General features: G+C 54.8%; 6 protein-coding genes across 6 annotated transcripts; 3 read left to right on the forward strand and 3 right to left on the reverse strand.

Annotated features, from left to right (window-relative positions):
- Window positions 1–1,248: 1,248 nt before the first annotated feature.
- On the reverse strand, window positions 1,249–1,707 carry ASPVEDRAFT_34609 (uncharacterized protein; the record flags this gene model as incomplete). The annotated part of the gene is made up of 1 exon (XM_040810873.1): window positions 1,249–1,707. One exon carries the CDS (start codon window positions 1,705–1,707, stop codon window positions 1,249–1,251), a length of 459 nt encoding a protein of 152 aa, XP_040674222.1.
- Window positions 1,708–2,454: 747 nt separating this feature from the next.
- Window positions 2,455–4,389, reverse strand: ASPVEDRAFT_401328 (DUF3176 domain-containing protein). Its single transcript, XM_040812057.1, has 2 exons — window positions 3,687–4,389; window positions 2,455–3,626 (listed from the first exon to the last, which is right to left on the reverse strand). The coding sequence occupies exons 1-2, from the start codon at window positions 4,294–4,296 to the stop codon at window positions 2,542–2,544; spliced, it is 1,695 nt and encodes a 564-aa protein (XP_040674223.1). The 5' UTR covers window positions 4,297–4,389; the 3' UTR covers window positions 2,455–2,541.
- Window positions 4,076–5,121, forward strand: ASPVEDRAFT_401343 (uncharacterized protein). Its single transcript, XM_040812059.1, has one exon. The coding sequence runs from the start codon at window positions 4,484–4,486 to the stop codon at window positions 5,045–5,047; it is 564 nt and encodes a 187-aa protein (XP_040674224.1). The 5' UTR covers window positions 4,076–4,483; the 3' UTR covers window positions 5,048–5,121.
- Window positions 5,122–5,893: 772 nt separating this feature from the next.
- Window positions 5,894–7,510, forward strand: ASPVEDRAFT_66429 (uncharacterized protein; the record flags this gene model as incomplete). Its single annotated transcript, XM_040815882.1, has 3 exons — window positions 5,894–6,181; window positions 6,249–7,020; window positions 7,085–7,510. The coding sequence occupies 3 exons, from the start codon at window positions 5,894–5,896 to the stop codon at window positions 7,252–7,254; spliced, it is 1,230 nt and encodes a 409-aa protein (XP_040674225.1). The 3' UTR covers window positions 7,255–7,510.
- Window positions 7,511–7,956: 446 nt separating this feature from the next.
- ASPVEDRAFT_77120 (uncharacterized protein) lies at window positions 7,957–26,325 on the reverse strand. The gene is made up of 3 exons (XM_040816379.1): window positions 26,024–26,325; window positions 14,925–25,966; window positions 7,957–14,872 (listed from the first exon to the last, which is right to left on the reverse strand). Exons 2-3 carry the CDS (start codon window positions 25,953–25,955, stop codon window positions 8,117–8,119), a joined length of 17,787 nt encoding a protein of 5,928 aa, XP_040674226.1. The 5' UTR covers window positions 25,956–25,966; window positions 26,024–26,325; the 3' UTR covers window positions 7,957–8,116.
- ASPVEDRAFT_401363 (uncharacterized protein) lies at window positions 26,208–27,968 on the forward strand. The gene is made up of 4 exons (XM_040812061.1): window positions 26,208–26,404; window positions 26,486–26,844; window positions 26,934–27,661; window positions 27,715–27,968. Exons 2-4 carry the CDS (start codon window positions 26,540–26,542, stop codon window positions 27,795–27,797), a joined length of 1,116 nt encoding a protein of 371 aa, XP_040674227.1. The 5' UTR covers window positions 26,208–26,404; window positions 26,486–26,539; the 3' UTR covers window positions 27,798–27,968.
- Window positions 27,969–27,981: the final 13 nt, after the last annotated feature.

Consider the following 27,981-nt stretch of genomic DNA (forward strand, 5'->3'; position numbering starts at 1 on the left):
CCTAACCCTAACCCTAACCCTAACCCTAACCCTAACCCTAACCCTAACCCTAACCCTAACCCTAACCCTAACCCTAACCCTAACCCTAACCCTAAGCTAGACATGTTTTATGTTGGCCATACCATATAGATGCACCAACTCCTCCAGTGACTACTAGGAACCTAGGTAGACACGAACCGGCATCAATCACGTCATTCATCCTCGAGGCACAATTCAAGTGTAGGAATCACAGCCACCGTCCAAGCCAGGTCAGGACCTGCGTGACTGAGTCCACGAGACATTTCTTCTCCTGTAGGCAATCCGGGTTGCCTCCCACGGCGAAGCCATGGCGACCAGGTTTATACCCATGATGCGACATTTTCCGGCACCTCCTTCCTAGGCTTTTGAGCCTCCGCGTGGACACCCTGCACCAGACCCATCTGCTTAAAGTCCACACAGCTATCTTCCACTCCTCATCCATATGAAACAGGGGTGACGAGCTCCTCCGCATCCTCAGGGATATCCAAGTGACTCGGATGAAGCGGCATGATCGCATCAACAAGGGGACCCATGTCGCCCTCGACATCAGTCATATTCCTCTTCAGCCCAGCGCGAATAGCATACTTTCCACCGGAACAGAAACCAACCATCCCAATTTGTCGAATGTCGGTGTATCCGGGCGATAGTAGCCCGTAGCTGGTCAAATTACATTACAGCACTGTGTCCCTGTATCACCTCAAGGTCTACGCTAGGACTAACAGGCCAGACAGTCCAGGAAAGTGTTGACCGGGATACGGAATATACCTGTTTAGTAGTATAGTAGGGGACTGTATATAAACCACGGCTATTATGCAGTGTTTAATTGGTCTCGAGCCCGCAAAATATATGACTGGTTGATTTTATATGATTATGAGGCTGAACTGTAACCAATCCTACTCGCCAATACTAGACGCCAAAATTATCATCGCGGCATCTGAAGCCGCGCTATATCGATAGTTAATCTCCATCCAGTACTACTGCGGTAGTGGCTCAATGACTATCATATTTACCGGGTGATACCATGATGAGGTCGGTAAATATTATACGGTACGTGGATAACGGGCATGGAGCAGATCGAGCAATATATATTCAGTACTGGTAGCTTTTGAGATTACAGAACACTGGGATAAATCGAGTACAGCGTCAGTATATATCCCATATCAAACCACTTGAGTATGGCTTTAAAAAGGTGACGACCAAATGATACCGCTCCCTACAAATCCCTTGTCTTCAAGTACTGAAATAAATATCAATATTATCAACAACGGCGTCAGCACCATGAATAGGATCTCTTCCCTCAGCTGCAATCCAGTCCCCATTGCCAAGATGAGGAACGTCATTATCTTTCCCCTCTTTCCCACCGATTTCGAAATGGCGGTGCTGGTTCGTGTCGAACTCGAAGCCATTGACGAAGCCCTCACCATCTCCAGCATGGACATGCATGGAGGAGATCTTCTCGCCATCCCGAAACTCGAATTCCCCTGCATCGTTCTCGTTGATGTGGCCGACAAGCGGACCCTGGTGGTTGTCGTCAAAGGTGAACTGGAATCCATTCAATACGTCGTATCCTGCATAGCTGCGGCCCCAGGCGTTTATTTTCTTGATCTTGTGGGATCCATGCTCTGCGTTGTAGTAGCTGCCTCCCATTCCGCCGTATGGGCCGTTCATAACTCTGCCTTTGGGAGCCATGGCGTATTGAACTAAAGTAGAAAGGATATATTTGTCTGAGATTGAAGAACTGGAACTGTGAATGTTGAGAACAAATTGCAGCTTACAATGGAGCAGTTCATCTGTTATATAGATCGACCGTGGTGGGGAATATGCAGACAACTGCCCCATCGGAAGCAGCGGAAGCTCGTAGCATACTAAGTGTACTAGCTAAGTGGCGCCTTGATCGTCCCAGTGCTCAGGACTGTACGGATCTCTTTGTATGGTAGTTTCTAAAAGAGGCATGCTGCTCGTCAGAACGCCGTAACCGTTTGTAGGATGATATCAAACACTCGGTTTTAGACCAGCCCAGCATTTTGACATCCATCGAAATCCAAACGCTAAAAACCGCGTTGCCCGATAATATCTCCGCAAGCAGGCATATCTGACGAAGAATGGCTGCTCGGGTGACGTTTCGACTTCCCGTCGGGTTACACAAGCGCCGCGGACCGGATATGCAGAGCGATCTATGTATATTCCATCCATACAATCAGATGGAATTTGGGTCAATGCAACCTTGCTTCTTCGGTTCGGCGCGCAGTCGATCATTTCCGGCCAAGACAGTGTGGCTCTGCGAATGAAATGCCGCACCCATAACTGCGGTCCCATTGTTATAGTAGACAATTCTATAGTCTGGTCCATTTATGCAACTGAAGTTCGTTCACAAAGCTGATATACCCTTGGGTATAACTGCGTTACCTATGACAAGGTTAATGACGCCTAGATATTGAAATTATTCGAAATACTAGCTGCGGTCTCTACCGGCACGGTAAAGACACCATGTCTCATTTGTGTTTGCATTGGCATCATTGTGAATTATTGTAGTCGTACGTTCGCCTTCTCAGCCTCTTCCTGGATTTCTATTAAACCCTTATCCGTAGCCTTTAGGAGCCCAAGTCTTTCCTCGACCTGACAGGCCAGCACAGCAAGTGTCGACGACTTCCACAAGGGAATACCGCGACTTCTCCGATTACTCAAAATAGTCAAGATGGCAAACAGAATTGCAAACGCCTCCGTGAGAATTGGAACAACAAAGTAAGCCCAGCGGATGGAGACAAAAGGAACGCTCTCGACTTTCTCTCCATATGCAGTCCTCGGGTTTGGACCATACCGCAGATAGTTCGTCATTGAGGTCGCCATCCCACGGAACCGATCGTTGAGGTCCACATCGCCGGAGAGAGCAGCAGCGACACCCAGGTTGGTATTGTCATAACTCCCCTCGACCCACTGGGAGACAATTGCCGGGGACATGAAGAATGTCTCCAGTGCAGAGATGAAAGCGTAGCTGATTTCAAGGCCGGGGATTATGGAATTACCATCCGTCGTCTCGTTGGTGTACATGCGCGCGAGTATCATTGCTCCTGGGTTGGTCCCGTAGGTCCAGGGGTTCTTTACGCCGAAATCGACCTCCCGCCTGCTCGCAGAGAAATCACTGCCGTTGGCCTTTGCACCGGAGTACTCATATGCTGCGAGAAAGAGAGAGCAGTCCGTGATATTGACGTCGTTTGCTAGGAAATTGTGGTCCGATGTCGCTCTGTAGACTGCGAATCGCGTGATCTCAGGCCATGTATCGGGCAGCTCTCCCTCCGACGGCGGATTCAGCAGCGAGGTCGCATTTAAGGCGAAGGTCGTCACCGCGCTGGTCGCTGAGTAGCGAGTCGAAAGGCTGAGCCCGCCCGGCGTCGTCATGTTGCATATCTCCCAACCATCTTCGTCGTCGAAACAGCTCCTCGATTGTATGACTGTCTGGCTGACATTGCGGCACTCAGTCTTGAACCCGAGCGATATATATGAGTTGGTCCAGCGACATGTCCCAGGGCAGCGGAATTGTTCTGGGGTGTCGATGCTATACAAGCCCTGGAAGACGGCGGACTGCATACCGGGGTCCTGGGGGATGCTGTCTAGTCATCGAGATGTTAGCTACTTTTGTTACTTGTTGCGTAGGGAATTGCCAAACCCACTGATGTCAGAGTTTGCCAGCGACCCCCGGAAATCCCGACTGTAGCTGTACGAGTATCCGAACGTGGCGGTGCTGTCTGCGGTGGTAATATTGCGCTGCTCAACTAGAACGACCTGCTGTGCGAAGGGCGAGAAAGCAAGTCGCAAGATAGTGATAAAGGCCCCAATGGTGGCTAAATTCCACTTGACTGTGGTAAGCATCAGAATAGATCCCCAGACCCCGCGGCTTGCTCCATCGAATGTTTCGAATTCCGCCAACTTGCGAGGCCCGTTCTTGAAGTGAAGCCATTTTGACTGTGCTATGAATGTGCTCACTCCGTGCATGAGGGCGGTGGTGCATGCAGTTGTTAGGATGGAAATTGTCGCGTTAAGAGAGACACGGCCCCGCCAGGCAGAGAGAGGCTTGTTATCCATGTACCAGAAGATGATCGCGATACCAATAAGGAGGCCCAAGGCCAGAATCGAACTGATGGATTCTAGGAGCCATTCGCTGGGGGAGTACACCGGATGCCGCTTGTATCCAGTGCTGGGCGTGCTCTGTGGCTCGGAATCTACCTCGGAAGACTGGGCAGGCTGCTGGTACGGCTTCTCGTTGCTGCTATCTACACCCATTATGGTAGCCTGTGTCCGCGACTGTGTGTTGCAGACGCCCTTTGAGGGATACAAACCGGAGCCAGGATAAAGACGAACAAAACAACGCAATCAGCTGGGCAGCCTCGCCCGTAGGTGGCTGGTTTGATTTATGGCCAACTTCCGGCCCTGGCATGTTTGATTTCAGAACTGTCCTCGGCCCCTCTAGATGATGGGCCGTGTGTGTCCTTGGTCAAAACGAAGGGCTTCTGGTGGGGCCTGCTGGGATTCGAATCCTTCACAGGGTCTTCAGCTGGCTCTCGTGAACCTCCGGGAAAGCCTCTTTCCTGTGCCAAAGGATTCGCTCTCTCCGGTGTTTTCGGTTAAACTGATGCCGCTCATGCCTTCTGTGGACGTCGGCCAGCAGGTGGCCATTGGAGAACAGGCCCAAATGACCAATGTCGCAATGTGGGCTGTGAGCGCTCCCTTCGATTATTCTGAGAAAGGGGAAAGGCCCCGACAACCCACTGTCGCTGTAGCTGCACTTTTAATTGGTGGCAGGATGCCCCAAGCGGGCGCCACAGGCGATGTGAAGATGCAGCAAGATTCTCCAGGAAAACTGCTGCTCATCGAGGGTCAATCCCCAGTGTTTTGGGCCTGTGATATCCGTCTATTCACCCCCGGAATATCAGACCCAGCACTGTCATCTGGGGCGTTAGTATTGTTGATCGATCGGGCCAGGAAAGATTTGAGAGCCCCAAAGACGCAATTTGCGGCTGGAAGACAAGGCTAGCGAGATTTCCCTGTTCTCGTATTCCCCACCCACATTCGCACCACACCAGAGACCGCGGCGCGGTCTCTTCTGCCCTTACAACCTATCACCGATGATATAACAACCCTTGCCAGGGGGCCAAAAGGCGTGGCTGGGGTCCTGCATGTCATCAACCCCGATATTTCCGCAAGACCTGGTCAAAACTCTGTCCTCCCTCTTCAGCTCTCCCCGGGCCCAAGACTCCCTTGGAAATGTAATCCTTGCGGCTGCGCAGGAAAGTGTAAGCAGCCGTCAGGTGAGCACTCAAGAGGAGCGTGTGAATTAACTTTTTAACGTTGTTGGTGATATTCGCGACAGGACCAGCAGCCCGATAAAAGCAACTAGTAGAAGGTCGGTGCATACAGACAGGAGCCAGCTGGCGGGCCTGGACAGCAGGTATGGGGCGGCGAGCTGAGTCGCAACGAGGCCTGCATTAGTCCATGAGCCAACCTCATTTCACCCGGAAGCAGCGCTGCTGCCATGGGACTTTCCAGTGATAATGTGCCACTGCAGCAGACAAAGTCCACGACGCTAGCGGGGCCGGACCGCGCTCCAAGCCCAAGCCTCAGCCCTAGTATTGGATGGGATCCATCTCAACCATGCACTCGCTTGACTTCTTCCACTGTGCCTACCCCAATTTAGCTTGCTTACGCCGTGTGATGAAGTGCGAGGAAAACGTTTGCTCAGCCGCCAACTGACTCAACTCAGCCCTGCTTGGGTTGCTCGGGCCGATGCAGTGTTGCTTGGCCAGACTGCAGGATTTAAGCCTATACAACAGGCAGTCTCCAGCGCAAAGTCATGATCATCTTAGATTTACTCTGAAAAGCCATGCTGCTGCTTTCGCACTATGTGGCGGCGTGCGTGCTGTGCTATCTACAGCATGCTGCCGCGCTTCCACAGGGAGTTGCCCCGTCCCAAGCCTTGAGCGTGACATCCGCTACACCGACAGAGACGTTAGTGTTAGAAGGTGACAGAAACTGCGACTTTAACACGATGGATGACTTTTTCAAATATGCCCACAACAACGGCCTGAACATCACTGTGGAGGTGCAAAACTGCCAAAACTTATGCCTGCTCACATACGGGGTCGGAAACCCTGATCTCTCAGGAATCGGTGTAAGCCCCGGACAGAAATTGCCCACATGGAAACAGGCCTAATCGCTTACTGCTGGACTTACCATAGATGATGTACGCATACAGCATTCAAACAGGGCTCACCATCCTCGTCGGCCCCGTTTATCGCATCCTCTATCTCGCCTTCAGCCCAGTGAGCGCGTTCATCCGCGACCTGAAAGACATCCAAGTCAACTTTTTCTCCTCAAATGCCTTCTTCGTGGGTTCCTCTGCCCTCGCGACGCTCGCACACCTGTCACAGAGCCCATCCACCTTTGAAGTTGCCGAGATGCAAGCCATGGCCTTCTTACAAGTCAACAGCATCCTTGTGACCTTCTTCTGTCTGGTCGTGACCCAGCCAGTATCGCGCTGGGCGGCGCGAGTGATCCTCTATTTTGCCGTCTTTGTGCTCGTCACTGTCGCCCTCGGCAAGAGCCACCTAGGTAGCGACAGCAGGAAAAACTGGCAGCTTGCATCTGATGGATGCGCACACAGCTCAACGGACTACAGCGTCATTAACCCGGTCCCGTATCCGGGGTGGACTGCCGCGATTTTCGCAGTGGCTGGCACGCTTGCGTTCTGGCTACAGACGCTGAAAGGGAAATTCCAGGACAATGTGCTGCACAGGTCAGCCTTTAAGGCCCTGATGCTGCTCTGGGTCTTATTGATTGGACTTTTGACGGCGGGTATGGTGGTTGGCGTGGTGATGATGTGGCGGCAGCGAAGACACCTGCGCAGCCTGGCCAGGGATGAATTCGAGGATGATGAGTGGGGGTTTGGGCAGATCGCCGCTTTGACCATTTGGGCCCCGATTCCGGTGGAACTTATATATATTCTGAATGGTGAGGAACTCCTCTGTCGCTCTGTTCGGTGTGCTGTCAAACTCACAGCTGTGCTCCATTACAGACCTACTCCAAAGACAGTCCGAGCGATGGCACCGCTGGAACGCGAGCCTAAGCATCTTTTTCTATCGGAATAGATCCAAGGAAGATGCGTCTAGATCTAACTCTGACTCGCAGCCAGAGGTGAAAGCGAACAGTCGCAGTGGAAGCATCGTGGAGGTGTCCAATAGGTAACGATGTCGCACGCGATATAAACTTTCTCCATCAGCACAAACAAACTTGACAACAAAGAATGTATTATCAGCATAACATTAGCCATGACAGCACGATACAAATTTCAAGTCTGAAGTCATCAATTACCAACAAACCCTGGTAAACAATGTCAATCTCTATCAGCCAAGAAAAGCTTGTGGGCAACTGATAAGAATAAGCGCGTTATATATAATTGCACAAACAAATACGAAGCCCCGGCCAGAGCCGGGCACCATGGTAGACCCTATTTTCACGTCCATTACTGCGGCGCCCCCCCGCTTGGAAGGACATCGGTATACAGTGGCTTCATTATACCTGCGTAGTGTGAGTGGCGAATGATGTTATTCGTCTCTTAAATAGGCTCACTAGTAGTGAAGAAGACTGCAGCATCCAAGTACTTCGCCCACAGAAGGGCCATGGTCGGCCTGAGGGACAGCAGCTAATATCTACTGTACTTGTTATATAGGGTGGAGTCTACAGTACGGAGGAAACACGCAACGCAGAAGGAGGCTCTAGGCTACCGAGAGTCCCACGCAATTGAGCAGACCTCGGCAGCGTAATTTACTGGACTTGAATATCTATAGAAGCAAGACGAAAGCCCAGGAGTTGCTAGGCTGTTGGAATATAAACCAGGAAACTGGCTGTGGCGATTTGCCGATCTTTTTGTCCTACGGCGCGAGGCCTGGCGTAGACAGTTGAAGATGGCCAGTAAAATGAATGGCAAAAACAATTCAGAATGACTAGCGAGAAGTGTGGTATATACAGCAAGTTACCGCGATCATCCGACACAAATTAATTAATATTCCAGGTAAATAACACAAGCAAGACATAGCAATCAAACGTCCTAAATAGTAATCTGCCCACCCTGATTGAGCTCTTGCAAAGCCTCGCAGAACGCATCAAGTAGATACTCCACGCCATTAACTGAGACCCGGGAGCTAGGCCCTACGATGGATACATGAACTGCATGCGGCAAGGGTAGGGTGTCAACATGGAGATGTGGAGGCACGCCATAATTCTCCACGCGCGAGGGACAATCTTGACCGGCCAGCGAGACGGTTGGAAAAATGGTCTGGGACTGCGTGGCGTTATTATGATGCGTCACCACGCTGTTGAACTGTGTGGCTGGATCCCAGCTGGTGGCATGCTGGCGGATGTGCTGGAAATCCAGGTGGGCAAAGGCCATTGCGCGGGCGTACTGGGTCTGCACGTGGTGTAGGAGGTCCGAAGCAGAAATTTTGTTCTGGCTAGGTGGAGGGAGGATGATGCGCAGGGGGGAGAGGGTCACGCAGGGTCCGATGACGGCGTCGACATTCGGCATCGGTGCATCGCGGCCGTTAAGTGTATGGCCAAAGACGAGATCGCGGCACTGAGTGACCCGCGCCAGAACCAACGCCCAGGCGGCTTTAGCCATGGAGGCCGTAGTGATGCCGTCTGGTGGGGAGAGTAGCGGAATATCGCGCCGCCGGGTGATCTTGAAGCCTCGATTTGGCTCCCCCTGCGAGGAGACGCTACAAGGAGTGGGGCATGGACCACTGCCCGTGTTCAATATCTGCCTCAGCATATTATCGAGGTCTGGCATTTGTGCACCGTGGAGATACTCACGCCAGAATCCGAAGGCCGGTTGAGTCTTTTGACGGTCACGATAACGCAAGTAGACCGGGTATGGAGGGATTTGCGGACGAAGGGGGCGGTTCTCACAGGCCGCTACCAGGTCGTCTAGAACCAGTGGGAAGGAGTACCCATCATAGTGAGCATGCGTGGTACGCAGAATCAGCATATGCGACTTGTCCGCCTCTGATGATATGACGAGGAAGGGCTTGAAGCACGCTAGTCCATCCGACGTGCCGGTGGCGTAGTCCTGTGCGCAGATTGAATCCGCGAAGGAGTCGAGGTCGATAGCAGAACAATCAAGCTGGGACAGTTGAATGTTGAGCTGGCGAAGAACCACTGCGCGAGGGAGGCCGTCATGGTGAACGAAGACTGTACGGAGCATGGCATGATGGTGGACCAGCCTAGCGCAAGCAGCTTCAATCTGACTAGGGCTAATCGTCTGGGGAATAGAGAGACAGATATAATGGAAAAGGTTGTTATCCAGAAACATGTGCTGGAACTCGGTGATTGGGAGGATATCTTCCACTTGTTCGGCATGCAATGGCCAGGGCGTGTGTGGCGTGCCCTGGGCCTCCGCAAGGAAATGTCCTATGTTGTCAACACCGAGAAGCGAACCAGCGTGATAGGGCTCTTCGGCATTTGTCAGATCCTGTCGCTCGTTCATTTTGGCTGCTTGGTCAGCGAGGACTGGGCTGTTGGAAATTTGGACCGTGGATAGGCAGACACCGCGGCGGCGAGCAAGACTGGCAAGCTTCATTGCTGTAATAGAATCGCCACCGAGTTGAAAGAAGTTATCATTGGTGCCGATTTCGCTGCGGGGTATCTGCAATGCAACGGCCCAGAGCTCGACGAGAAGTTCTTCTTGCCGGGTGCGAGGGAGCTCCTTGACGTCGATGGACTGCCTCTGCTGCAGAGACGCAGCAGCAGCCAGCTCGCGCAGCCGGCGACGGTCGACCTTGCCGCTCATTGTCCGCGGCGCCCGAGCCAGTGGGAGAAACAGAGCTGGAACCATGTAGACTGGCAACGAATCCGTCAGCCTGGCAGTGGCAACACGGGCTTGCTCCAGGAAGTGAGCATCCGGGGGGAGAAAGACGCCTTGGTCGCCGTCGGAGCCAGTCCCAGTGCCACGAGGAAGCCCGATCATAGCTATCAGGCTAGGAGCAGCAACTCCTGCAGAACCGTCACGCATGACAGTCTCAGCGATTACCTCACTGGCCTGGGGGAAACACAGACGCAGGTGGTGCTCGACTTCAGACAGCTCCACGCGCTGGCCACGCATCTTGACCTGGGTGCCCTTGCGGCCCACGAACCGGATGGACCCGTCTGGCATGTACGCAACCAGGTCGCCGGTGCGATAGAGCCGGCCTGGCACATCGTTACCGCGGAATTGAACCAACCAGGAAGGCGTTGTAAGATAGCTATCTGCAGTCTTCGCAGGGTCACTGAGGTATCCGCGCGAAACAATGGGCCCCTCAATCAGGAGCTCACCCACTGCGCCAACCATAGCAAGGCGCGAGGGATCAGAGGGCGTGGTAACCCATCCTTTACCACCAGTGATAGGGCCAATATTGCCCCTGGTCCATGTGCCCGGGCAGACCTGGGCCGCGGCACAGACTATGGTTGTTTCCGCGGGGCCGTATATATTGATCAGGGTCACCTTGGACGCCCATTTTTCAACAACATCGCGAGTCAAGTCTTCTCCGCCCACTAGGATAGTCCGTAGGCTTGGAACGAGTTCCGGCTGCATTAGTCGGTTGAGCAGCGAGGGGACAAGAAACGCAGCGTTGACGCGGTGGCGCGCAATGAATCCCGGCAGGTCATTCATACGATCCTGTTCTGACGGAATACAAACACACCCGCCCATGCAAAGGACGGTGAAAATGTCAAGCAAGGTCCCGTCAAAGGCGTGGGAGCAGAAGTGAAGAAAACGCGTCTCGGCCGTGATGTTGCATGGGATGCTGTGGTGCGAGATGCTAGTGCAGAGGTTGCCATGCTCCAGCAGAATCCCCTTAGGCTGCCCGGTACTGCCGGAGGTGAACATGATAAACGCTAAATCATGGGTGTCAACAGGCCGAAGTGGCGCTGGGGTGACTACCTCAGGTGTGCCCTCCTCGAGAGGGAAACTCAGGACGGGTAAACCACAGTCGGCCAGCACACCGCGCGTTGTCGGAGAGACCAGTGCGATGTGCGGCCCTGTTTGGCGTAAGATAGCTCGAATGCGATCCAGGGGATGGCCTGGGTCCAGCGGTATACAGACACCCCCAGCGCGAAGCACGCCTAGCATGGCCACCACCACCCACTTCGAGCGGTGGAAGCAAACAGGCACCGCACTGCCGGCGTGGACTCCATGGTCTCGCAGCACGCAGGCTAGGTTGCCCGACAGCCGGTCCAGCTCCGAAAAGGACAGCTCGCCATCCCAGGCCGAGATAGCGGGCTTATCTGGGTGCTGAGCTGCAGCAGCAAGAACCATGTCTTGTAGAGATCCCCCAGAAGTCGTGGGCAGGGTGTCGTTCCATTGCTGGAGTTGGTGCTTGTCATCGGCGCTCAATAAATCCAGCCGATCCAACGGGAGCTCCAGAGCGAGAGGCAATTGCTGGAGTACATGCGAGAATTGGGAGGCCAGGCGCTCTGCTTGTCCCTGTGAAATGATCTGGCTGTCATAATTGACCGTCACTCGGACGCTGGCCGTGTTGCGGGCTTTGGAAATGTCACAGACGATCATCAGGGCGCGATCACCAAATGCTGCATAGCCCTTGCTATCCGAGGCCACTGGCTCGCACAGTTCATTACTCTCCAGTTCGGTCTGAGATTGAATCACTAGGTGACACTGAAAGCCGCAAGCTCGAGCCGCGTCCTCTCCCAAGTGCCGGATGTTGTGTAGGCCGAACTGCTGGGCAGAGGACAGTGCGGCAGATTTGGCCTGGACTGCAGCCAGAGCAGCTCTGACAGTATTCTGGCTCTCAAGCTGCACCCGGAAGGGAATAGTAGCTATGGTCGGGCCTGCGATATCTTCAATGCCCGGTAGGGGAGCGCTGCGGCCGTTGAGGGTGAGTCCATAGACCACATCTTGGGAATCAGTGTAGCAAGACATCACAATAGCCCAGGAGAGATGGATCAATGTGGAGGCCGTGAACTCTGCCATCACATGCTCCAGCTGGACTGGCCGCGTGAGGGACGAAGACAGGGTGGGCGTGTATCGAGGAGATGGAGGAGCCGGCCACACCGGGGCTCGAAGGCCGGCCAGCTCTGAGCGCCAAAACTGGGCGGCACTGTGGTCGCCTAAACAATATTGAATAAAACCACTGAAGGGCCGCGGGGCGAGAGGGTTCCCACGGTACGCAGAGAGGACTTGGCTCCAAAGCAATGCCATCGACTCCCCATCATATAAGGCGTGGTGGATGGTCAGGTAAAACATCCAGTGTTTCGCTTGCTGGACCATAGAGAAATTGACCAACTCTGTACCCAGCATCATTTCTCGAGGGAGATCTTTAGTATATAAGCGATGGGCATTGGGGTCCTCAAAGGTATGGAACAACGTGGGCGTCTGGAGGACCACTTGATGGGCACCGCGCAACTCCTCCAATTGAACTATCCGCGTACGCAGGATGGGGTTGGCAACAGTTGCCGCACACCAGGCCGACTGGAACCGGCTTAGGTCGACACCATCATGGAGTTGGTACTCAAAGGTTGCCACAAAACGGCCGGGGGCCTGTTCTGTCAGAGCCATAAACCCCTCTTGCAGCACCGTACAGGGGTAAACATCTTCGACCTCTCCGGGGCAGGTGCCACAGGCCTCGGCGGCCTTTTCTATCAGGGCATCACGATCGAGTTCCGTACGAGGCAGACTGAAAGGAGGCACTGGGAGTGTCGAGGTTGGGTCGTTGCTGCCCATAGGTCTCGAAGCTGTTGCCAGGTCGCACAGGCGGGGGTGCTTGAAGATATCGCCCGTGGTGATTGAAAGGCCCGCCCTACGCGCAAGGGGAATCAATTGCATGGCAAGGATTGAGTCCCCGCCCAGGCGGAAGAAGTTATCCTCTCTCCAGACCTGGTTGATATTGAAGAGGGACCCGAAGAGCTTTGCGAGTTCCTGCTCAGCCTCTGTTACTGGGGGGGTCTTCGCGCCGGTCGTCGCCGTAAATACATCCATCTCTGTGCTCGAAAGTGCTCGTATAGCCTCTTGCAGGCAACCGCGATCCGTCTTGCCGGATTTGGTGAGAGGAATACGAGAGACTGGGATGAATACCGTTGGGACCGCGTAAGTAGGAAGGAGACAGTCCAGCCTGGAGACCGTCGATACCACTGCCTCTCGGAATGCAGTATCCGGCGTGTCAAACAGATGTGTTCGACCTGTTCCGATGTCCAGCTTGCCCTCACTCTTCTTCTGTGCGGTGGAGGGGACGATGAAGGCGACGAGTGCCGCTGATTGCGGGCTGTCCACCGGCGTGTGTAGCTCAACAATGGCATCATCAGCAGCGGGAAAGCACTGTCGAAGGTGATACTCCACCTCGTCGAGCTCCAGCCGCTGCCCGCGCAGCTTGACCTGGTGATCTTTGCGCCGCATGAATTCGAACGAACCGTGATCAGTCAGCCTCACAAGGTCGCCCGTTCGATACAGCTTCTGTGATGCATCGGACTGGGCGCCTAGCCAGGCCGGCGCGTCAATGAAAGCATGCGCTGTCAGATCGGGCTGTTTATGATATCCCAGGCCGACGATGGGTCCGTGGATGAGCAGCTCGCCGACAGCACCGATGGGCAGCAGGACATCGACGTTGGCCGGGTCGACCACCCACCCCTGACACCCAAATGGCCGCCCGATGTCACGGCCGTTGGCGTCAGGGGTAACGGGGCGTGAGAGGCCGGTGCTGAAGATCGTGCACTCTGTCGGTCCATATGCTATGAAGACGTCGACCACCGGCGCCCACCGTTGGATCTCTTTATTCGTCACCGGCTCGCCCCCTAATACCAGGGTGCGCAGCGTCGGATAGTCGGACGGCTGCAGGACGCGAGCCAGAGAGCCAGTGGCAAATGCCCAGTTGACTTCCATGTCGGCTGCCCCTTGCGCGAGATTGTTCTGTCTCTGGTCCTCGGATGGAATGCACACGCAGCCGCCAACCATCAGCGTGACGAGGATCTCGGCAATGCAGCTATCAAAGGCGTGGGATCCAAATTGCAGAACGCGTGAGGAAGCAGTGATCCGGATGGCACTGGCAAAGCCGCTGGCGGTTGAAGCCAAGGCACGATGATCGATCATCACCCCCTTGGGCGTCCCTGTTGAGCCGGACGTATACATCATGTAGAGGGGCTTCCGGGGGTTAAAAGGATGAAGGGTCACTTCAGGCTCTCCATCTTGCCCATCAAGGCTATCCGGCACATGGACGTCAATAGGGACCACTTCAGGACCCAGCCGCTCGGCATCCGATACCTGCTGCTCGAGGGTGAGCACAATCGGGGCCTCGCAACTAGCACAGATATCGCGTAGTCGAGACATGGGGTGCGTGGTATCCAGCGGTACAAATGCCGCTCCAGCCAGCGCAACGGCGAGCATTGCAACCGGAACCCAGCGGGACTTGCTGGCGAAAATGGGAACAAAGTGTCCATTTCCGATCCTATATTGCGTTCTCAACCGCCGGCAGAGGGCGCGTGCGACAATCTCGAGCTCTCTGAATGTCAGTGCTCCGTCCCAGCTGCAGACGGCGGGTGCTTGTGGTCGGTCACGGCTTTGCGCCAGAACGATATCCGTGACAGCCTCCTGCACGACCGTGGGACCCGGCGAATTCCACTCCCAGACGAGCTTTTCTGACGGGCTTCCCGCAAGGAGCGGTATGTCTCGCGCTGACCGGCCGGGGTCTCGGACGACTTCCCTGACAGCCTGGGCGAGTGCGTCAAGGACAAACCCAGCTGCAGAATCAGTCAAGGTCGTGTCTCGGTAGTCTAGAGTGACGTCCAGCATTTCGTCTGATACACCAATGGAAAGAACCAAATCATACTGTGAGACTACTTGTTAGCGCTGACCTTGCTAATTGCCAAAGGGACCTTACCTCGGTGGGATTCCCTCCGTCCTTTTCTTGGATGATGCACGAGGAGTTCGGTCCAGAAATATTGGGCGTTTCCTTTTGGATTGACAGGATGGAATTGAATAAAGGACCATGGCGCGCTGGATGCCGCTGATGCTGGTGCAAGATGGCCGCCAGGGATCTGTATTGAAACTGCAGAGACTGGGAGAACTGCGTCTGGCACTGCCGGAGAAGTCGGAGAATTGGAGTGTCAGTTCCCAGGTGGACTCGACAGGGGAGAAGATTGAGGAATGGTCCGACGGCATCCTGAATGCCCTGGACGGGGGTGTCGCGCCCAGACGTCATGTAGCCAAAGCAGGTGTCGTCCGTCCGGCAATACGCCCGTAGGACAAGAGACCAGGCGAGCTGCAAGACCAAGGACACGGTCAGCTCGTTTTGCCGACAGAAACGAGTCAAATCGTGGATGTTGTCGATGCACATGTGTCGATGGCCGATATTTATATTGTCCGTGGCAGTGGAGGCGGTGCTCATGGCTGGGAAGATGCAATGTTCCATGTCAGCAGTGTATCGGTCCCAGTAGTCCCTGGCCTCCTCTTGCTCCTGCTGATGTATATACTCAACATATTTTTGATACGCTCGGCACCGCGTATGGTCCAACTTGTGCTCGTACGCCCGCGCCAGGTCGCGAAGAAGCACAAGCCGAGAGCCACCGTCCAGCAGAGTATGGCTAATTTCCAGTAGACAGGCCACGGAACCATCCGGCGCTTCAGTAAAGAGCAGCCGATGCTCTGGGTGTGCTCGAGGGAAACTCGAACGACGATGTGATCTCAGTCGAGTCCACGGGTCCTGAGGGGACGGAGGCAGCGCCACCACCGTCGCACGCCAGCCCTGCAGTACCAGTTGATGCGTCGTGCCATCACCGCACGGTGACGCGCGGAAGACCGTGCGCAGAATGCTGTGCTTGTCAACTACCTCTTGCCAGGCCTGCATGGCGCGAGAGACATCGATGGGCTTCCCATCGCGAGAACGCATGGTCCATGCCAGATAGGACAAGTAACTGCCAGCATCTTTTGCCTGGCTCAGCAACATGCCCTCCTGGATGGGCGAGACCGGGTAGGCGTCTACGACGCGAAGCGTACCATCCTGGAGGGGATTTACAGTGTTCCGGATGAAGTCCTGATATTGACCTTCTGTGAGAGACATCAACGGCAGATCAGACCGAGTTAGTTGTCGTGGCAGCGCTGGCAACTGCTGGGCCAAGTCACACAGAACCGCCCTACATGTATCCACCCAGATACGGGCATCCTGCTCCCGGGCCATATTGGAAGGGTAAATAAAGTCGAACGAAAGCTGCGAGTCGAATACGCCGGCCAGCACGTCGAAAATGGCAAAGCGGGATACTTTGGGCCCAATATCTGAGGACGACAAGACCTTGTCGGTCAGGCTAACTGGGTGCAGGATCGACTCCGCGTGCTCGCCGTGCCCTGATGCTCCACTGTAGTTGAACATGATCTCCAGACCGGTGTCAAGCATCGCCTGGTGGTGTCTTGCAAGGAACTGGCGGGATTCTGCCTCCACCTCGCGGCGCCTGTCCTTGATCCGCCGCACGGAATCGAGCAGAGTATCTGATTGGGGATCAATGTTGAGGTCCAGGGGCCATATGTTTGTAAACCAGCCCACGGTGTCAGTGACATCTACTTGCTTCCCCAGGCTGTCACGTCCATGGCCCTCGCTGAATATCACCGCCGGTTTCCGGTCGCTGAATGTTTGTGCGAACGAGTATGCCAGGGCGGCATGAAGAAGCTCGACGGGCCTGGTTTGAAACGCCCCATTGGCACAGCCCAGAAGCACAGCTGTATCCTCACGGCTGAGAGTAAACTCGCTCTGGGCCGTGCTGCCGTGCTGGTTGGATTCGTCTTCCAGTCCCCAGTAACCCATTTCTGGCGGGGGCAACGACAGTGGCCATGACCCGTCGCAAGTAGCCTCCTCGCTTTGCATCTGGCAATAGCGCTGGAACGACACGGATACTGGCGGTGGAATACTGCGCGTGACTAGCAATCCTGCGAGGTTGTCGAGAATAATCTGCCAGGAAACAATGTCCACGACCAGATGGTGAACCACCAGCGAGAGATATTGCCCGCCGTCACGGAGAGCCATGGCATCAGCAGCCACTAACGGCCCAGTCTGAATATTGAGGGATTCCTGAGATTGCAGGAAGATCTGTCGGACGGCATCATGGGTGACGTTGCGATGCTGCTTGAACCTGTAACTGCCGGCGGTATCAGACTTGATGACCTGCCTCCAGGCTCCGCAGCCCTGTCGGTCAAACCTCGCGCGGAGCATCGAGTGGTGTTGAACGAGAGTTTCGACCGCCCATTCAATGGTGTCCACATCAATTGGGTCTTTGAGAGCCAACACGAAGCTCTGGTTGAAGTGCTGGTGGTGTGCAGGTACCCGGTCCAGGAACATCTGCTGTATGGGACTAAGCGCAAAGGCCACGTCATATTGCTCTTCGTCCGGCTCGCGTTGCACCTGATGGTGGAGTCTCTGATTCTGGCTAAGAGCAGATGATAATGTTATCGCTTCTGCCAGGCGTGCGATAGTGGGATGGTCGAAGATGGCTGCGACTGTGGTCCGGACGCCGTGGCTGTTTAGTTGCGAGACTAACTGCATTGCACTGATTGAGTCACCCCCAAGGTGGAAGAAATTGGCATCAACACCAAGCTCTGTGTAAGGGCGATTGAGAACATGGGCCCACACTGTTTGGATAGTAGTCTGCAGCTCCGTCGTGGGCTGGCGGTGCTCCAGGTGAACAGAGGCCTGATGGTAAGTCGCAATCGCAGCCGGTGACAACAAGGACACCTCGTGGCGCAGGCGACGGCGATCGATCTTCCCTCCTGTCGTCTGGGGGAACTGCCGCAATGGGAGGAACAGCGATGGAACCATATATGCCGGAGCAGCATTGCGCAGCAAGTCCTCGGCGGTCTGGGCTGCACGGACAAAGTCCATTGTCGGGCTATCAAAGACAGTGGAGGAGCTGTCCATCGCTATCTCTGAGTCGCTTTGACCACTGAACCCCATAATGAAAGCCACCAGAGCTGAGGATGTATCGGCCCCAGGTAGCGCAACACTTTCTACCACCACGTCTAGGCACTCGAAGCAGCGCCGGACGTGGTATTCCACCTCTGCCAGCTCAATCCGCTGCCCGCGCAGCTTGACCTGCGTGTCCTTGCGGCCAATGAATCGGATCCATCCATCTGCTGTGAGCTCGACTAAATCGCCAGACCGAAACACCCGGCCGGGCTTGCCTTTGCGATATTGTACCAGCCAGGCTGGAGCACCGATATATCCTCTTGCCGTAAGGTCTGGCTGATTGAAGTAGCCACTGGTGACCACCGGCCCTTCGATCAGCAGCTCCCCGACTGCCCCCAGCGGTGCGAGACGGTCAGGATTGGAAGCAAGCGTTACCCAGCCTATACCACCCATTAGAGGCCCTATGACCCCTGTCTTCCACTTCGCCGGTGCGACATGGCCAGCGGCACATATGGTCGTCTCCCCAGGTCCGTACGCATTGATCAGAGATACTCTGGATCCCCAGCGCTCAACAACATGTCGCGTCAGGGCCTCGCCGCCAGCGACCACTGTCTGGAGGCATGGGACACGATGAGGGTCGACGAGAGCCAACATGGAAGGCGTTAGAAGAGCCCAGTTAACGTTATGGGCAACGACAAATTCTTCCAGCGTGCTCAGGCGTTGGTCCTCCGAAGGGATACACAAACATCCGCCGTTGACCAAGGAAGAGAAGATCTCATAGAGGCTGGCATCGAATGCGTACGACGCAAAATGGAGTACTCTTTGAGTTGGTGTGAGGCCCAGAGCGGCCGTGTGGTCCCGGATGCTGGTGGCCATATGGCGGTGCTCCATCACGATACCCTTGGGCTGGCCAGTGGAGCCGGATGTAAAAATGATAAAGGCGCACTTTGTTGCATCCTGAGTCCAGATATGTCGACCTTGAGCTATGTCACAGTCGTCGCCGGCTGTGAAATCCCGCGGGCTGGTCAGCACACTGGCCCGGCCGCGGTGTGCTTCGAGCTTCTCTTCTAGTCCAGGCGACACGATTATGATCGATGCGTCCACTTGGCTGAGGATGCTGCGCAGGCGCTCGTGAGGGTACTTTGGGTCAATACAAACTAGAGCGGCCCCGATGGAGAGCACGGCCAGCATTGTCACAATCCCCCATTTGGACTTCTCGAAACAGATGGGAACAATGGACCCTTCCTCCACGCCTCGCCGGCGCAGTTGCCTGGCCAGTCGGATCGATGCTATTTCTAGCTGCTGGTAGTTGAATTGGCCGTCCCAGGCAGAAATTGCCGGACTATGAGGATGGCTTTTGGCATGGCTAAGGATCAATTCATGCAGCACTCGATCATGCGACTCCGGGAGGGCAGCATTCCACCGGTTGAGCTGATGCCTATCTCGCGGACTGAGCGCTGAGATGTCCTGGATCCGTTGGCCAAACCCACCCACTAGCTGCCTGAGGATGTGCTCGAACTGCTCGACCATGCGCTGGGCCTGTGGTGTTGGTACAACGTTCGAGTCGTAGCTGGCGTTGATCTCAATCGATGTCCCTCCGTGGCGTTCAGCGCACACTCCGCCCCCTGCCAGCTCGCAGACGAAGACGAATGCGTAAGGGGAGAAGTTTTGGTAGTTTGAATCTCTAGACTGAACATGGGTAAACAGCGAGTTGGGTAGATTTGTCGTGGCGGGTTGCACGGCGAAATGGGTCTGGAAATCACAAGCCCGAGCGGCATCTTCACTCAGCTTTCGAATGTTCTGCAGGCCAAACTGTTCATAGGGTGTCATGGCCGTGATTTGCCTTTGCACCTCATCAAGTTGGTCTTCGACCGACCGCGTACCTATCACACGCACGCGAAACGGGACAGTGGCCACTGTAGGACCAGTCAGACCCTCGATCCCGGATAGTGGTGCACTGCGGCCGTTGACCGTAAGACCAAAGACCACATCATCAGAGTCTGTGTATTGGGAGAGCAGGATGGCCCAGGCAAGGTTCAGTGTAGTCGACAGTGTGTATTCGCGATTGGTGGCTGGAAGAGAAGTGATGTGGTGGTGGATTGCTGCGTCGGGCTGTGTTATATAGTTCGAGGAGGGCAGTGTAGGAAACGCTGGGGCCTCCAGGTTCTGCAACTGGGACTGCCAGAACTGCGAATCCCCGTATGATTCAGCGATATAGCGTGTGAAAGGCGCAAACGGACACACGGGCAGTGGACGAACGTCGGTAGATTCATACGCCGCACAGACTTGGTCCCAGATCAGGGGTAGCGACTCGCCGTCATACAGGACGTGATGGATAGTCAAGACTAGACGGCGTTTCGGTCCACTCGCGATTATCCCTGCTCGCCAGAGACTGGTCTCAAGCCCCATCTGCGCTGCATGGAGACTTTTGTCCTGCTCGAACTCTCCGTCCGTCTGGTAGAGAGGGATCATCTCAGGCTTGTCGCGAATGACGACCTGCAAATTACCGTGAGGATGGCAATGTGTGATGCGTGTGCGTAGAATCGGATTGGCTTCCACAGCGAGGGTAAATGCTTGTTGGAGCTTCTGTAAATCAAGGTCTTCTCGCAAGGTATACTCCCAAGTTGCTATATACTGGCCGGGACTTCTCATCGCCAGAGCCATGAGCCCATCTTGCATTGGCGTGCAAGGATATATATCCTCAATCTCGTTTCGACGGATCTGGCCACGCTCTACGACGGCAGTGATGATCTCCTCCTTGACTTCCGCTGACGGGAGCGAAGTAAAAGCCCCGGGTGTCTGGTGCTCCACGGTCCTTGTGGCTGGCACAACAAGCTTGTCGTCGGCAAGATCAACAAGTCGGGGTCGACGGAAAACATCTGCGACTGTGAGCGATAGCCCGCCCTCTCGCGCGAGGGCAACCAGTCTCATTGCAAGGACCGAGTCCCCTCCGCGGCGGAAGAAATGGTCATCTAGCCCAACCTCCTCCGGGGACACCTGCAGGACCTCGGCATACAGGGCTTGCACCCGCTGTTGGAGGAAGGTTACAGGAGGCCGTCGTTGCTGCGTTTGCTCCAGTCGTAGCGCAGACAAGGTGTCTGACGACAGCCCAGCGGCCCACGAGCACAGTAGGCGCCGGTTGACTTTGCCTGTCAGGGTGAGAGGAATTGCGTCGACGGGGATGAAGATATCGGGAATCATGGAGCCAGGCACCACTTTTTCCAACCGACGCAGGGCTTTATTGACCATCCCGTGGAATTCCACTCCATGTCGAGCCAGGACTATGGGACTTTGCTCTGTCGACTCCTCGCAGTCCTCCTGTTCTCCTTGTGGCTTTGAGATGACGATCCAGGCCGCCAGTAAGGGCTGTCGACCAAGAGCGGGCGGTACAATATCGGCGACTGCATTATCAACACCAGCAAAGCATTCTTTGACGCGTACTTCCACTTCTCCGAGTTCTACGCGCTGGCCTCTAACCTTAACCTGCGTGTCCTTCCGTCCCACGTACCGCAGTGAACCGTCGTGGAGATATTGCACGAGGTCCCCGGTTTTATAAACGCGGCAAGTCGCTTTCCGGAACTGCTGTAGCCACCGAGGTTGCTCGATAAATGCAGCAGCCGTTTTTTTAGGGTCCTTCCAGTATCCCTGACTGACAGTGTGACCCTCAACCAGCAATTCTCCGACAGCACCGATGGGCGCAAGACGCTCATGGTCTTGGCTATCAACCACCCAGGTTACTGCGCTGTCTGCACGGCCAATAAGCCGTGGGTCGTGTACTTGGGGAACGTGTGACTGAAGTGTCACAAGGGTAGCGCATTCGGCTGGGCCATACCCATTCATTACCTGGATTTCCGAGGATAGCGAGGACCAGCGTTGAAAGTCCGCAGCTGTTGGTGTCTCACCGACGAGAACAAGGTGTTTAAGCGTATGGGCTTTCTCTGGATTGAGGATGCGTGCAACCGAGGGCGTCAAAGCCGCCCAATTTGCACGAAGGTCTGTCAAAGCCCCAACAAGATTGCTGTTTCGATCGTGGTCGGATGGCACGCAGAGGCAGCCTCCAGTACTTAGCGTTAACATGGTGTCTATTATACTCACATCAAAGGCATATGCAGAGAACTGGAGCACGCGTGAGCAGGGCCCCAGTCCTAGCCTTGAATAGGTGGCTACAGCGCCGCTGCACCACCCCGCATGAGACATAACCGCGCCCTTTGGCTCCCCAGTTGAACCCGATGTAAAGACGACATACATGGGATCATCACAGCTGGGTTCAGACCAGGTGATCTGAGAAACATTGCTGTCCGCTTCCTCATCATTCCCGTCCTCAAGCATCTCCGGATTGAGGACGACCACCGGTGGGCCAAGGCTCTCCGCAGTAACCGCATGAAGTTTGGAGGTCATGATCAGTGGAGCCTGAACCTGACGGCAGATGACTTGCAGCCGGGCCTCAGGGTGAGACGGATCAAGGAGTGTAAAGGCACCCCCTGCCTTCAGGACCGCCAGTATGGCAACGCTAGTCCACCGGGACTTGCCAAAGAAGAGCGGCACTACGACATTGGCAGTCACTCCGAGGGAGCGCAGGCTACGAGCCAGTGTTACAGCATATGCGTCCAGCTCTGAATAGGTCAAATCACCATCCCATGCGCAGACGGCGACGGCATTGGGTCGTGAGCGCACTTGATCAGCAACGAGATCGTGAGCGCAACGCTCGCTTCGTGGTGGCAAAACCCCGTTCCACTTACGAAGGCTATCTAGGTCAAGTGGGCTCATTGTGTCCAACTCCTTGAGCGCGAGGAGTGGTTCGCGGTATATCTGGCACAGTGTATGCTCGAGCTGGTGCAGCAGGCGTTGTACTTGACCTTCCAGGAGGACATGGGGGTCGTAGACGGCCTCGACGGTAACCGAGTCGCCAGATGGCTGACAGAGGAGCGTAATGACATAGGAGCCAAAGGCCAGGGCTGACTTTGCCTTATCTCCACAGCTAGCAAACATCTCAGGGACTTCTCCGTCTTCTTTCTCTGGCTGAATAACCAGGAGGCTTTGGAACTGGCACGCCGCCGCCGCATCAGAACTCAGCCGTGCAATTCGCTGTAGTCCCAGCTGCTCATACGGCATCATGAGGATCACCTGCCGCTGCAACTCCGCTAAATTGCTGTTGACTGTCTCCTCCCAGTTTAGCCTTGCCCTAATGGGGACTGTTCCGATTGTAGGTCCCGTCATCTTCTCAATACCATGGATGGGAGCCCCGCGGCCGCTGGCCGTGGCACCGAACACAAGGTCGGGGCTATTGGTATATTGCGAGATCAGGATCGCCCAAGCCAGTCGCACACGTGTGGACAGCGTGACGTGTTCATTATCAGTGAGTCCGTTCTTGTGCAGCTCGATTGTGTGCACCGTGCTGGCGCTGGGTATGGGCCTGTAATCCGGTGCGGGCAGTTTGGGAAACGGGGTTGCTTCCAAATTAGCTAGCTGCTCGTTCCAAAAATCTATACACTCCCCTGTCCGGGCAGCGAGGGTATGTTGGATAAATGAACTGAATGGGCGGGAGATCAGAGACTCTCCTTGGTACGCTATCGCGACTTGGTGTAGGATCAAAGGCAACGCCCAACCATCAGTCAAGGAGTGGTGCATAACGAGCGTGAAGTTGTGGTTGACACCCCCTTCGGCTGGACGAGGACTTAGGGCAAGCTTCAGGAGAGGCTGTCCAACTCCCCAGGTACCATGTTCAGGTGCTCGCGTCTCCCATGCAATTGCGTCGCCACGTATCACTGCCTGATAGAGTCGGCCATCCTCGGCCTGCACAATACGTGTGCGTAGAATAGGATTAGCTATGATGGTGGCAGCCCACGCCGCCTGAAACCGCTGGATATCAATGCCCTGGTCCAATTTGTATTCTTTCTGGATAGTATAAGTCGTTGGACGCTCGCTCGACAATGAGAACAGACCCTCTTGTAGAGGAGTGCAAGGGTAGATGTCCTCGACCTCAGCCGGTGAGTGCAGGGAACACTGTGCTTGCAGCGCAGGAATGATTTCCTTGCGTTCGACAAGAGAGAATGGCGTGACAGATGTCGGCTCTGATCGAGATGGCCCTGTACACGCAGTATCACTGCCCATCGCCGACGCCATATCCTCGAGCGTCTCGCTGCCCCAGATATCTTGCATCGCCACCTTGTGCCCCAGCTGGCGGGCCGCCGCAGCCAACTTCATGGCTCGAATTGAACTCCCTCCCAGAGACCAAAAGTTGTCCTCCAGAGATATGTCATCAACTACCATATGGAGCACCTCGGCCCACAATTGCTGCATGGCTATCTGGAGCGCACTGGAAGGGGCTCGTTTGCCTGATTCTTTGGTCCTGCATCTTTGGAGCAGCTCACGGCGGTTGTTGGAGCCGCCAATTTCCCGCAGGCGTCGGCGGTCGAGCTTGCCACTAGCATTCAAAGGCATAGCGGTTAGAATCAGATGAGCTCGGGGGATCATGTACCTGGGCAGCTGCTGCTGGAGCTGCAGCTGGGCCGCCGTAAACTCGTCCTGAAAGGCACGTTTGCTCGCCTCGTCAAGAACGGTCTTGAGCAGCGCGAATGCCACCAGAATGGGCGAATCCTCGTCGTCAAGGGGCGAGACTAACTCTACGGCGACATCCTTTGTCGTAGTGGATAAGCACTGCCGCAGGTGATGCTCTATTTCTAGCAGCTCCAGTCGCTGCCCAGCAATTTTCACCTGGCTGTCCTTTCTGCCCATGTACTCAATTGACCCATCGGCATGATACCTGGCTAGGTCCCCTGTGCGATATATCCGCGGCATCGCCCCTGGGAAGCGCTCCTGTAGCCACGTTGGCCGGTCGATGAAGGCGGCGGCCGTCGCTTTAGGGTCGTCGAGATATCCTCGTCCAACAATAGGTCCTTCAACTACCAGCTCGCCTACTGCCTCAATGTCGGCGAGCATTTCTAGGTTGTCTTCTTCTACAATCCAGCAGCGGCTCCCCGTCGGGCGTCCAATTTTGGCCGGGGTGTCAGTCGCAGACTGGTATTCGTGGACAGATGTTATAATTGCACATTCGGCCGGCCCAAAAGCGTTCATAAGCCGCACGTGCGGTTTCCATCGGGCCAGATCATCTTGTCTAGGTGCCTCCCCTCCAAGAACCAAGGTCTTTAAAGATGGCACCTCGTCGGGGGCAATCAAGCGGGCCGTGGAGGGTGTCAACAGGGCCCAGTTGACCTCTAGTCGCCTGGCAGCGACCGCGAGATTTGTCTCGCGGTCAACATCAGATGGAATGCATATACATCCTCCGTACGCCAACGCCGTTACTGTCTCGACCAGGCAGGCATCGAAGGTGCATGCAGCGAATTGCAGAACGCGTGACGCGGAGTTCAAGTGAAGAGCCCTGCCATGCGCTATTACCGATGCTGCAATCGACTGATGTTCTATCACTACCCCTTTTGGCAACCCTGTGCTTCCGGAAGTGAAGACTGCATAGGCCGCATGCTGCGGGTGTATCCTATTTTGGGTTACACCTGGCGATTTAATGCCTTTTGACAGTTCGAACTTCTCGTCGATAGTGACCACCTCCGGAACCAGCTCCTGTGCAGCAGCCTCTTGCTGCGGCGAAGAGATCACAATCCGAGCTTCAGTTTTGGCGCAGATAAAATGTAGACGCTTTTGTGGCTGCCCAGGGTCTAGGAGAACCAATGCTCCCCCAGCCTGTAGTACCGCCAACATAGCTACTACTGCCCAGCGCGATTTCTCCATCATTATTGGAACGAATTTGTCGGGCCCTACCCCATGGGCTTGAAGCACGGTAGCGAGCCGCGCGGCGTGCGCCAGGAGCTGCGAGTAGGTGAAGCTTCCATCCCAGGCACAGACAGCTTCAGTATCGGGATGAGCCCGACATTGCTGCTCGATCAGTTCATGCAGGCACCAGGCGATTTCGTTGGGAAAATCTTCGAGCGGTAGGTCGAATTGACTGAGAGCTTTGCTGCAAACATCTTCGGTCCCTCTGGCGTCTAGGCCGGTGTTGTTAATGGTCATGGTAGGCTGCTCTGTATTAGATTGTCAACTGCATGGTCCGCAAATTCACTGACTTTCCTTGATCTCACCTTATGTCTGTCTGTGACTCCGTTGTTATTTTATTTCATTGATTTTTTTTTCTCATTCTCTCCTGTCCTTGTCTGGTTTCTGGTGGCGGGATAAATAAGCTGGCCAAGGTAACATTGTGCCAGCTCAGGAATTTGGAATTGAGATGTGGCAGATACAATGACACAGCACAATCCACGCCTTCTCTTTGCTTTTTGCATCCATCCAGGAGGAATACTTACTGCAGAATATTACGCTTCTGAGAGGTCCGAGCCCAAGGTCGGACCACATTCGTCCACGTCAGCCCCGTGTAACACCGAGAGACTGAATGATACTGGTCATTAAGATATGTCACTGATGGATAATGAGTGGCAGAGAAATATCGAAGTCAATGAGATCGAACGGTAGGCAATAATGGAAGCAAGTATTGCCGCTGTCTCTGTGTATAAAGCTCGAGTTGGAAACCATTGTCTGACATCCTCCAGGTCTCCTGCTTCTCTCTTGCTGCCACTGCTTGATTATCCGTCTATCCTGTGACAATGACGGTCTCTCAGAATTGCTCGCTAGGCGGCTGCAACGTCCCAGCCATTGATGACATTCGATCTCCTACGAACGCCATCGAGCCCGATATGCGAGCCCAGATTGTTTTAAGCTTGAAGCAGGCGGAGCCGGTCCTCCCATCAATGCTCATATGGGACGATACCGGACCGAGTCTATTCGAGAACCTCACTCAACAACCAACCTACTACCCCTTCCATGAAGAACTCGCCATCCTGACCCGATGGGCAGACGAGATGGCCCGGCAGGTGAAACCTGGAAGCCTTCTACTGGAGCTAGGATGTGGGTAAGTGCATGCACTAAGCTTAATCCCTGACAGAGAAAATCCAACTCTCCCATCTATATGTCACGTCCTCATATCGGGCAACTCACCAGGGACCTCACAAAAACACGCGTCCTCTTGTCTGCATTTGAACGCTGCCAGCGGCCGATCACATACTATGCATTAGACATCTCTGAGCGCGATCTCACCCGAGGGTTACGTCGTCTGAGCCAAGTCTTCCGCCAGTCAAGGTATGTTCAGGTGCATGGCCTACTTGGTTCCTATGAGGATGGCATGCAGTGGCTGGCTACCGATGCTGGTGATACTGGCGTTCCTGAAGCAGTTAAAGCACAAGGTGTGACCGTCCTCTGGGTAGGCAACAGCCTTGCCAACTACTCCCGCACTGAGGCAGGGGCTCTCCTCGACGGTTTCGTACGCAGTTGTGGATTGCGCCACCTCCCATGTCAGTTCTTTCTGGGGCTTGATTCGTGCCAGGACTTGGACAAGATGGGCGCCTGCTATGATCTTTCACCAGGTTCGCCACTCGAGACGCTTATCATGCATGGACTACGGACTGCCAACAAGTACCTTGGCAGCAAAGTCTTCGATTTGCGGAAGTGGAGTGCACATGCGCACTATGAATTGAGGGACCATACGCTGTATATATATTATGTGCCTACCCATGATAAGCGCCTCCTTGTGGACGGTTGCGTCCAAAATCTCGAGGACCGAATCCTGGCCATCACCAGTGGGAAATGGCTACTGAGCGACATTGAGGAGATGTGCTCGGCGGCAGGTCTGCAAATCTCGAAGAGCTGGTGGTCCGAGAGCCAGCACTATGGTAAGCTGATCTCTGATCCTCCAAGTAGAGCGCTTGGCTGATAGACCATCTAGGCTTCCACGCCATTCAGCCAGCCACTACCGAAACTGGCCTGATGGCAAAGACAGGGATTTTGCAACCAGCTTCGCGCGGCTAGAAATCACGCTGGAAAACAGTGAGGTTAAACTGCATATAGTGACCGCTAGTAAAAATAAACTTCCACTTTCTATAAGATACATACGTTGATGAACCATCGGGTTTACCCTACACCGACGATACAGGAGACGTGGCATGGCACAGTGGAGATTACCAACCGCTTTTGGTCGACTTCTGGTCGTTGG

This window comes from Aspergillus versicolor (genome assembly GCF_001890125.1).
Source record: "Aspergillus versicolor CBS 583.65 unplaced genomic scaffold ASPVEscaffold_16, whole genome shotgun sequence".
Taxonomy (NCBI): domain Eukaryota; kingdom Fungi; phylum Ascomycota; class Eurotiomycetes; order Eurotiales; family Aspergillaceae; genus Aspergillus; species Aspergillus versicolor.

What these genes read in the sequence shown, in the direction of transcription:
- ASPVEDRAFT_401363 (XM_040812061.1), top strand. Translation starts at nt 26,540, where the DNA reads ATGACGGTCTCTCAGAATTGCTCGCTAGGCGGCTGCAACGTCCCAGCC. An exon ending in CTACTGGAGCTAGGATGTGG is followed by an intron (nt 26,845 to 26,933) that starts GTAAGTGCATGC and finishes GCAACTCACCAG; the next exon opens with GGACCTCACAAAAACACGCG. An exon ending in GTCCGAGAGCCAGCACTATG is followed by an intron (nt 27,662 to 27,714) that starts GTAAGCTGATCT and finishes TAGACCATCTAG; the next exon opens with GCTTCCACGCCATTCAGCCA.
- ASPVEDRAFT_401328 (XM_040812057.1), bottom strand. Translation starts at nt 4,296, where the DNA reads ATGGGTGTAGATAGCAGCAACGAGAAGCCGTACCAGCAGCCTGCCCAG. An exon ending in GCTGGCAAACTCTGACATCA is followed by an intron (nt 3,627 to 3,686) that starts GTGGGTTTGGCA and finishes CTCGATGACTAG; the next exon opens with ACAGCATCCCCCAGGACCCC.
- ASPVEDRAFT_401343 (XM_040812059.1), top strand. Translation starts at nt 4,484, where the DNA reads ATGATGGGCCGTGTGTGTCCTTGGTCAAAACGAAGGGCTTCTGGTGGG.
- ASPVEDRAFT_77120 (XM_040816379.1), bottom strand. Translation starts at nt 25,955, where the DNA reads ATGACCATTAACAACACCGGCCTAGACGCCAGAGGGACCGAAGATGTT. An exon ending in ACGGAGGGAATCCCACCGAG is followed by an intron (nt 14,873 to 14,924) that starts GTAAGGTCCCTT and finishes GTAGTCTCACAG; the next exon opens with TATGATTTGGTTCTTTCCAT.